At 40.1% G+C, this 10,665-nt stretch overlaps 2 protein-coding genes across 3 annotated transcripts in view; both read right to left on the bottom strand.

Moving 5' to 3' along the window:
* The window catches only part of gng12a (guanine nucleotide binding protein (G protein), gamma 12a), a 37,734-nt gene extending 33,496 nt beyond the window's left edge, over positions 1–4,238 (bottom strand). Inside the window, exon 1 of the mRNA XM_026149128.1 lies at positions 3,838–4,238. The gene's annotated coding sequence lies outside the window, so the exon portion shown is untranslated. The remainder of the gene's footprint in view (positions 1–3,837) is intronic.
* Positions 4,239–5,957: 1,719 nt separating this feature from the next.
* Positions 5,958–10,665, bottom strand: part of wls (Wnt ligand secretion mediator) — a 29,587-nt gene continuing 24,879 nt past the window's right edge. For both annotated transcript variants that reach the window (XM_026149439.1, XM_026149440.1), the window contains 6 exons: positions 10,019–10,116; positions 9,103–9,166; positions 8,357–8,500; positions 8,127–8,210; positions 7,848–8,016; positions 5,958–6,701 (listed from right to left, as the gene is read on the bottom strand). In XM_026149439.1, the coding sequence (XP_026005224.1) occupies positions 6,592–6,701; positions 7,848–8,016; positions 8,127–8,210; positions 8,357–8,500; positions 9,103–9,166; positions 10,019–10,116 (669 nt within the window). In that variant the 3' untranslated portion in view covers positions 5,958–6,591. The remainder of the gene's footprint in view (positions 6,702–7,847; positions 8,017–8,126; positions 8,211–8,356; positions 8,501–9,102; positions 9,167–10,018; positions 10,117–10,665) is intronic.

Here is a 10,665-nt window from a genome sequence, read left to right on the forward strand (position 1 = left end):
TCCTTTAATCTAAGGACTGTTTTGAGTTATTTATTAATAAAATGCTGCGGCTTTGCAGAGTAAACTATGCAACATTTTCGGTGTCTGACGATGATGTCAGGACCAGCTAATGTTTGGTTTTTTTCAACACTTTCAACACTCAACAATGATTACTTCCGTGAAGACACGAAAGCAACTATCTGGCAATTGCTGACTAATGATTTCAAAGTTTGTTATAGATTGTGAATAATCAGTAATCAGATGATTATTACTATTTGTCAGTGATCAGAGAAAGAAAATTAGGACTTAAGTAGGAGAGAATTACTCATTTATACCACTGATGAAGGTTGCTTACTTCTTTAAAATGTCACATGGCGAGAAATGCATTTTTACTTCTCAGAAATGATGGTTTGAATAACTCTTAATATTCATTTTAGCCAACAAAAAAAGCCTTTAAAAAAGTGTGAAGAATCAGAAACAGCAAATTCCTCATACAGTACTGATCCAAAGTCTTTATCCACCCCTCATTTCTTTATATTTTGGTAGGAAAATTAGAAATAACTGTGTGATGTTTTTGAAGGAGCTGCAAACATCTATAAAAATACAGTATACAAGGCAAAAACAGAGCTTCTACAATTCTAACAAGCTTAAAAGTCAGTATTTGGTATGACCATTCTCTAACACAGGCTAAACTCTCTGAGGCAGCTTTCCTTTCATTTTAATTCAAATCAATTTTATTTATATAGTGACAAATCATAACAGCTGTTTCCTCAAGCTCCTTTATACTGTAACCAAAAGACCGTACAAAACACCAAAAATCACACGACCCCCTACGAGCAAGCACTTGGCAACAGGGTGAAGGAAAACCTCCTCTTTAACAGGAAGAAACCTCTGGCAAAACCAGGCTCAGTGGGGCAGCCATCTGCAGCGACCAATTGGTGTTGAGAGGAATAGTTTTCCAGGCTTCTTCAGGGACATCCTCGTCTTCAATTTAAACACTTAACAGCTGGTATGGCATGGTTGATCAAAAATCTGACCGGCTACTTTCAGTACTGGCTGAAATGCAGCCCCAAATGATGACAATCCTGCCCCCCAGCTATAGATACTCTCCTGACCTCCTCTGTACTCACTGAAAATTATTTGAACCAAATATTTAAAATTTAGATTTATCAATCCATAAGACCTGTTGCCAACAATTTTCGGTCCATTTCTTGTGCAATTTTGCATATGTTGGCCTTTTGTTTCTGTTTACCTTCATTAAGAATAGCCTCTTAACAGCTACCCTTCCAAGGAAACCATTTCTGGTGAGGCTTCAGGGAACAGTAGATAGATCAGCTGAATGACCACATGTATATCTCAGGCCCTGTATCAGGTCTTTCCTGAATTTTTCCCCCTATTCCTAAGGACATGACTTTCAGATAATGTTTATCTGCTAAAGATAGGTTTTTTTTTCTTCTTTATTTTCAGATCTGCCACTTCTTTTTTGTCTCCGACTTGTCCAGATTCCTCACATTTTTAAGGGACATGCTGCACAATATGTTGATAAATCCCATGTTTTTGAATAATATTTCTTTGGGAATTATTATATTGGTGGAAAAAATATTTTATACCTGTCAAACTGTGTTATCCATGGCATTTTTCGAGGATTCAACTAAAGTCGGAGAAGAAGAAATGGAAGCATGTGTTTTTGTCACAGGCTGCTAGTAACAAAGTACTTAGAAATACTTTTTAAAATTGGTTCTTTGCTATCACTGGTTTATCTCTTGAGTTAGATACATTTTTTATTGACCCATAGGTCTGTGTTAAGTGAATCATTCAAAGATCACTTTGTGTTGACTGTACTATCAAACAAATAAGATTCCTCTGAAAATGGTCATATACGGGGACTGGACTGGAAATGAGTGCGATAGCAGTTAATGACCAAAGAACAACTTTGAATGGCTTTCACAGAGCCTGGAGAAATATTGCTCAAGTCCATTTTAAAATTTTACGAGAACATCTGGCTCCCAGGAAGCAAAGTATAAAGAAATGAGGGGTGACTCAAGACTTTTTCTGAGCATTGAATCGGTGCCTGCTAAAGTGATTAACTTTCTCTGACTAATTATTCCAGCGCTGAAAGAAATATCAGTGTTTCCATGAGGTTGTTGTCACGTTACTTAAAGGACTCAGGAATTGAGAGGAGAAAGGGTGTGAATGTAATAACATGTACTTTAGCACAAATACTTTTAGAAACATATAATTTACTCAGTAGCCTGTAAGTCATGCCGGTTTCTGCGTGTGAATAACATGTTGAGAAAAATATGTGAATCTCAGCCCACTAAGGAAGTAGTGAGATCACTGAAAAGACACGAAAGCAGGCACACACAGGCACGTACACACATACCGCCTCCTACTTCAACAAAACTCTCCACTGCGGGGAATCACAGAGAGCTCTATGAGGAAACAGATCCTGGTCTTAGACGGTGGTCACCGCTGCATTTTCCTCCTGCTTGTCAAAAACTCGCTGCCAATCGAGTCAAGCAGCATTCTGTGTCGGAGGAGGAGATGCACGCCATTCACAGATAAAGGATTACAGCATTGGTGACAGCTGCATGTGCGGCCACATCCCACAACTTGGCTCAGATGGGGAAGGAGGAAGGAAACAAAACAAAAGTGATCTTCCATTCAGTCTTGCAGCTTACAAGGAGTTCCCCTCCCCGTTCCTCTCTCATCCAACCGCTGCGTTAAGCAGGACATGGTTCCCATCTCGATCACATAGCCCCCTTCCTCTGTTACTAATCAATTTACATGCATCACACGTCATACTAAATCCTGCCAGCTATCCAGCTAACCTACTCACACAACTACAAATGCAGCGGGTGCCGCTAAAAAAGAATCAATGGTTTTTTTTTTAGGTGATAACACGTTGAAACCATCCCAAATCTCATCTGAGGAGCTGTTCTGTCATTTTTTTTTTTTAAAGAGCTGAAAATAAGTTGTTTTGTTTTTTTTAAAGAGTCTGTTCCATGTAATAGCATAATAGCAGCCTTATGACTGGACCCAGCACTGTAGGGCTGTCAGTTCCTTCATTAATGAAACAGTAAACTTAAAAGCTTCTATAATTGGATAACGCAGTGGCACAGATTCGGTCACTTCATCTCTTCTGACTTCTGAGGCAGTTCACTCCTTCAAAATAAAACGTCATGGCATGTCAGGAACGTGAAGACAGGAAATGTATGCTCCTGGGCTTCCACTGTGTGCGGTGTGATCCACTCATGTCGAGAGGAAGCTTTGATGGCAGTGAATGGGGTACTAATGAGTTGGGCTTATCAATGGCTGGTCTGTATTCTGTCCTCCTAATGGCCTGAACTGTTGATGCCCCATGTAAACATCTCAGCCACTTCCCAGGCTCAGAACTGGTTCGTGGTGGGCTTACACTAGTAATGTCCCTACCCATTATACATCTGATTTGCCATGAAGGAAGTGGCTTGGTTTTATTTTCTCTTCTAGAATAATCTATCTGCTTTTCAAAATAAGTCACTATGTGGCAAACACAGTAGGTGGGGCCTTTGGGGAATAATCGGGGCAGAAGGCAGCAGTGTGTTGAACAAACCTTCAGTTAAAAGCTTTTCACCTGTTGAATACCAAACGAATCACACATTTCTTTGTAGACACACAACTGCAGAAATAACATTTGTGTGTCTAAACTGTCTGTGGTGCCACCTAAGTGTTGCACAGGCGGAGGGAGACTGTGAAAGCTGGCAGCTGACAGTAAATATGTCTCATAGTAGAACAGATTGAGACCAACTGTTGCTTCAGCGTAAAGCTCGTTATATCGGCTACTAATGTGACATTTTATCAACATGTTTGCAGTCTTACCTGGCCGGTGTACTGTGCAGTCAGGTATAGCCGTGTCTCCTTCCACTGAAGCCAAACTGTCTCCGTCAACAGACTGGGAGGAGACCTTTCCCTCAGCTCTGTCTCTCACGGCGCAATGTCAGAACTACACTAACGTGTTTACACCACAGACTGTGGAAAACAAGCTCAGCGGAGACCTCGCCGTCGACTTCCAAGCTCAGCTTTCACTTTCTGCGGACGTTTAGAGCTAATTTCTTTTAATTGTGGTTTACTTTTTCTTCTTCGCCAGCTTCCCCCTTTTCTTTCCTTTTCCTCCACTTGGACGCTTTGCGTCGAGAACAGCCGAATTTTGTCGGGAGAGAGGCGGACCAACCGAAACGCAGGACGACCGCCAGCTTCAAGCTACCCACCGCTCAGACGCGACTTCCGTAAAATTTCACAATAAAATGAAAGTCGAGCAGTCTAAGCTACTGCATTATTACATCGAATTTAATCTAAAAAGCTAAGTGTAAAGTTGGCCTTTTAAATGTAAATTTGCTGTTATTTCTGCATCGGTTGCCACAGATAACGAGAAATGCATTTCTAATAAACACTCTTAATTATAAAAAATTAATAAAATTAAAGCACACGGGAAATGGTTTATATTTTAGTCAGTGAGGTCCTGGTGTAAATATTCATTGAGAATTGGAAGTCTAAAGTCACGGGCCACTTTATTAGGTACATGCTAGTGCTTTGGTGGATTCCCTTTTCCTGTGTGAATTGCAGCCTTCGTTTTCTGTCTTTAGCTGACAGGAATGATATCTGGTGGTCGTCTACTGCTGCTTTAAAATTCAGTGCGCGGTGCCTTTAGAGATTTTCTTCTAGTATGAGCCTGAAGCAGTCTAGCCATTGTCCTCTGACATTAACCAGACAATTTTAATCCAGATTTCTGGATATTTTCAAACCTTTCTCTGTAAACCCCCAGACATGGTTGTGTGGAAAAATCCCAGTAGATCATCAGTTTCCAAACTACTTAGAGCAGCCTGACACCCAACAACCACAAAGTCACTTAAATCTTTTTTCTTCCCTATTCTGTTGTCCGGTTTGTATTTCAGAATGTTGCCTTGACTTTGTTTACCTGCCTAATGCATTCGGTGTGATGACATGGGAATGGCTGGTTAGATATAAGCAGCTTTTCCACAATAACGCAGCTGGTTAGTATATATGAGAGAATCAACTCAAAAGTTCTGTCTGTATTGTATTACCTACTCTGAACGTGTTTAATCATGCTACATGCATGCTAAAACAAACAAACAAACAAACAAACAAAAAAACCCGAAACAAAACAAAAAGACCAAAAAAATACTCAGCATATTATTTAAAAACACTAAATTAAACATCAACAGTAACAAAAACTAATGTAAAAAATAAGGATTAAAAAGAAAAACAAAACAAAGCATTGGTAACAAACTACACAGAAAAAATACAGTTTTACTTGGTTTTACATCAACTATAACCCGGAAAGAAAATTTCTAATCAAGATATACTCAGTAGTAGCAACACAGAAAGCTGCATTCAGAGTACCAAAGTCCTCTCTGGGACCAACATGCAGATATGCAAGAAAATTCTCAATGAAACACAGTAAAGATTTTCCCTTATTCTTAATGTTTAGAATAAACACTGAATCTGTTTCCTGTTACACCAAAAGTCTCCAGCTAACTTGACAAAAGTGAAAGCAGCACTGTCATTCTGCTGTTAGCCTTGCTGAGGCGCACTCTTTCCTTTCTGTGTGCAGCAGAAGTGTCCAACGGTTTATGCATTAAAACCCTTCACAAAAACACATTTTTATTTCTTTGGTTGGTCTGAATTAAAAGAAAAAGTCTTAACAATACACACATTAAGTAAAAGTTTTTATTTAAATCAGCATAAAAAGCAAATAAAAGAGACTAAACTTAAAAAAAAAAAAAAAGTGTAATAGGCTACAATCAACTTCAAAAATATTGATAGAGCTGGATGCATATATTTTGTGAAGTTGAAAATAAGCACTTTATGAAAAATAGATATCGACATTGTAACCAAATAAACATACAGTATGCATTTCCCAATGTGGCTATGGTCTGTACATTTCCCCAGTGAGATATATATATATATATATATATATATTTTTTTTTTTTGTTTGTTTGTTTTTTTTAAAAGGACTTGAATGACTAATTGTGACAGCAGTACTCCATATGATCTATTTTCTATGACACATACGTTTGTGACAGGTTCTGAACGCCTTGAATGAGAAAACGCCCCCTAATAAAGCAGAAAATCAAACCACGTGTCTAAAACATCTTGCAGTCGGTCTTCGTCAGCTCAGGTTTTTAAAACAAATGGCACAGGAGTGCGACAGCGGCTCACGCCACAAAGAACTGCTTTCGTCTCCCTGTAAAGCAGCTTTTTCAGTACCAGACTTTGTGTGAAAGGTATTGTGCAACATTAACAAACACCACATAGTTTACAATAAAGTATGAAATGTGAGAAGAAATTCCACCGTGAAATGAACAGGACTGATAGGAGTGCTGATATTCAGCCTTTACAAATACAAAAAGACACTTTGGGAACATACTGGCTTTTAAACAACCTCGTGGTTTGATGCCAGAGAGCAATTTCGGGGTGATGGTAATTGCATGCAAGGTGGATTGTCGATCCCATTTTAGAGCCACTTCAGACATAAAGAGGAAGCCTGTTTGATTACATATACATCAGTGGTGGAGCAGAGAGTAGATGGGAGTCTGCGTAACAGTGTTAAATCTATTCCTGGGCTTCTTTGCCAGTCATCTTGTAGACCACAGTGGGACCATCGAGATGCGTGATAGTTGTGGTCAGATGGAGGTCTTCGCCGCTGTTCGCTCCGCCATCACCTGCACATAAAACATCATCATCACATTTTTCAGGACATCTTTAGTCCTTTTTGGGCTTTTTCCAACTTTACATTACTGCAGGCAGGAGTCTGTTGCATATCAAGCTGCTTTAGCTGAATTTCATTTACATAAACACTCTCAGCTTGCGCAAAGCAGAAGTGAAACTAGAGAGCTGAAAAAGTAAATCAAAACATGGAGAGTGAAGCTTGGAGAGAGCTGCTCCTCCCACGAGACCCCTTGACGCACTTCAGGGAAAGCTTCCAAACTTCAAACCCTCTTTTTCTCTCTCTCATGCCACTGACGTCAGGAGATGGATGGATGGTTTTCATTACTTCCTTGCTCTTCGCCCCACCCCCTCTCTTCACTGTTCCCTTCTTTTCCGCCTGGAAGGAAGCCTGGTGTCCATTAGAATCTCACTCTCAGGCCAAAGAGACCCTTCTTTCCCCTGGGAATCAAGCCTTTCTCACTCACTCCAAAAAACAAACTTTGGATGAATAGGCAGCTTTACAAGAGGAGACAGATACTTGCTCTCTATTAGACTGAAGTAAGAGCTACTGGGGGCATTAATAAAATCCATCCATCCATTCGCTTCCGCTTATCCTTTTCAGGGTCGCGGGGGGCGCTGGAGCCTATCCCAGCTGTCATAGGGCGAGAGGCGGGGTACACTCTGGACAGGTCGCCAGTCTGTCGCAGGGCCAACACACAGGGACAGACAACCATTCGCACTCACATTCACTCGCACATTCACACCTAATGGCAATTTGGATTTTCCAATTAACCTATCCCCACTAACTGCATGTTTTTGGACGGTGGGAGGAAGCCGGAGTACCCGGAGGGAACCCACGCAAACACGGGGAGAACATGCAAACTCCACACAGAAAGACCCCGGCCTGATGGTGGAATTGAACTCAGGATCTTCTTGCTGTGCGGCAACAGTGCTAACCACCGTGCCACCGTGCTGCCTGCATTAATAAAATTCAGCTTTAATACAATGAAGAGAAAGGGGTTACGTCTAGGAGCAAGCAATAAAAACTAGCCTTATCAATAATTTATTGCCATGATTTGGTAATTTTTAGAGACCAAAATAAAAAAATAAAAAAATAAAAAAGCGGGTTAATTATAAGGCAAGTAGAAAGGTGTACTTACCAGTGATGCACTGACCACTTGACTGCTCATCTCCATAGTGTTTGTGAGACGGTGCATAGAGAAACATGATGGCGAACACGTACAGATTCCACATACCGTAGATGCCAGTGAAGAAGGCGCTGTTCACCTGCACTGTGTGTTCTCCCCAGTGCCAGTGACCTTCATTCACCTGGACCAAAACCAAGAGAGATCATTTTTAATGATTTTGTCCTTTCAATGTCGTAACTGGCCCTTACTCTGAGACACAACAGATTCCGTAACTTTATGAATGAGACTCACCTGACTTATGATGAAGAAGATCACTGTCAGTGCAGCACAGGCCAGAGTGACCAGCATGAGGAATTTGAACCTAAAAATCAGACCCTAAAATGATGACAGTGGGATTACTTAGTAAGAAAACATTAAGCGTCACAACACTGTTAGGAGTGCATTAATGTGTGTGTAAGATAATAAAAAACCTAGATCTAAACACACTGGCATGACAAACTAACTAAACCGCAGACACACACCTCATAGTGAAGCTGTCTGGCCTTAGACATGGCAGGGAGGGACATCCTCTTGCCACTAATGTTGCGGAAGACTTGAAAAACCATGAAACAGAGGAAGAGAAAGTAGAGACACGCACAGATCCCTGCCACAATTATGAAAGCCATCTAAGGAAACTTGTCAAGGAAGTAAGTAGTAGTCGTCGTAGTAGTCGTAGTCGTACTACTAATAGTGAAAATAGATGAAAAGGTTCCACAAATTTAAACTTACAAAACACATTTTCACAATAATGTCTGAGGTGAAAAAACTTATAAAGTTATACTCATAAACCCACAACTCTATTCATGCAGTTATGGATCATTGTACAATATATTTTAAAGCAGCTAAGGTGACCAAAAAAATAAAAAAGGTTGTGTGCTGATGAATTTTACATCAATCAGATCGCCAAGCAAACAAAAATGGATATGCACACGTAAACACAAGAACCCTCAGCAATGCACATATGGCATAACTGAATGTTTCATATCATCATATTAGTCAAGAGAATACAGTTGCCAGTTTGTGCAGAAGCCAAGTGCAGTTTGGAAGCTGGCATAGTATCAATGAGGAAATTAATCTGTTCCAACAAATGAAGCAGAAGATCAACCATAACAATGTTTATTCATGCTAAACTCAGAAGTCATGCTTTGGTAATTTACTCTGCCATAGGGTCTCCACTGTCATCATTTCTCCCTAATGAATGTTCAACATTTGGTCATAAAAAGGATACAGCCAGCTCTGTTCCTATGTCCGAAGCCCAGATGCTGTAGAAGGGATTTTTCAGCTGGACACCTCTAAGGAGGAGAAAAATAAATAAATAAAAAAAACAAACATCAAGTATGACAGAAATCTTTTTTTATATACAGACACACTTCGAAGGAGTAATATGATAACACACAACCCATGGAAAAGAAAAATACTGGTACAATGCAGTACATTTAACTAATTTTGAACAATTAGCCATAGCAGTTGCAAATAAGGAGTGACTATTGTGGTTTGAAAAAAGAAATTATATAGTCTCCTGATGAGTATCTGGACTCAATTAATAGTGTCATGTAAATAAATCACAAAACTTGCATAGAATATGCTCATAGGAGTTAAAACGGGGCATTATCTAGGGCAGCGGTCCCCAACCTTTTTTGCGCCACGAACCAGTTTATGTCTGACAATATTTTCACGGACCGGTCTTTAAGGTGTCACGGATAAAGACCCAGGGAAACCAAGTTAAGCATAAAAACAATAAAATAAAAAAAAAGATAAAAATTCCAGAAATTCCCTCCCCCCCGGGCCTCAACTCTCGCAGCCTGGTACCAAACGACTGGGGTTGGGGAATGCTGATCTAGGGTATATCGATTGGCTAACAGCTTGTGAGTAACAAATCAGTAGCCAATGAGCATGCATTGTCTTCAGCTGTTATCAAATCAATCCATTCCCTGTACGTCTGGTTTCCAAACAGAGACCGCAAAAAACGCCCAGTTCAAAGGTTCATAAACAAGACTTTGCCAACCAATGAGTGAGGTCACGGTGGCTACGTCCATCTTTTATACCGTCTGTGGTTTGCTGTAAACGCACCTCTATAATGCAATGGACATACTCCGTTTTAATATGGTTATTTAAAACTGTGTTTAATGAAAACTTAGTCTCACCTCTCACACATGTCAAAGATAAAGAGGCAGAAGGAACCAAACACGACAGGTCCGACCTGCTTCCAGTAAATTGAGAAACGGTTCCTCTCTGTCTGGTCCTGAAAGAGAAGCACAAAACAGACAGATGTTTTTCACATTTCATCACTTACTGCATGCTACCTTCTCGAGGAATGGCCATGCTATAGATGAAACAGATGTCCTTTTATAAACACACCATCTTCATCAGAGTTTTTGATTTGTGATTGACTGATTGACTGGACTGCGATCTTAAAAATCAACTAATGTCTGTGCTCACTGTCACAGACATGTTAACCAGCAAATGTAGATCTCACAGTCAGTGGAGGGTAATTTCGAAACTATGATAACTTCTGATACTACGAAGACCTACAGTGGGGCAAAAAAGTATTTAGTCAGCCACCGATTGTGCAAGTTCCCCCACTTAAAATGATGACAGAGGTCAGTAATTTGCACCAGAGGTACACTTCAACTGTGAGAGACAGAATGTGAAAAAAAAAAATCCATGAATTTACATGGTAGGATTTGTAAAGAATTTATTCGTAAATTAGGGTGGAAAATAAGTATTTGGTCACCTCAAACAAGGAAAATCTCTGGCTCTCACAGACCTGTAACGTCTTCTGTAAGAAGCT

The sequence above is a fragment of the Astatotilapia calliptera genome, chromosome 18, assembly GCF_900246225.1.
Source record: "Astatotilapia calliptera chromosome 18, fAstCal1.2, whole genome shotgun sequence".
Lineage (NCBI taxonomy): Eukaryota > Metazoa > Chordata > Actinopteri > Cichliformes > Cichlidae > Astatotilapia > Astatotilapia calliptera.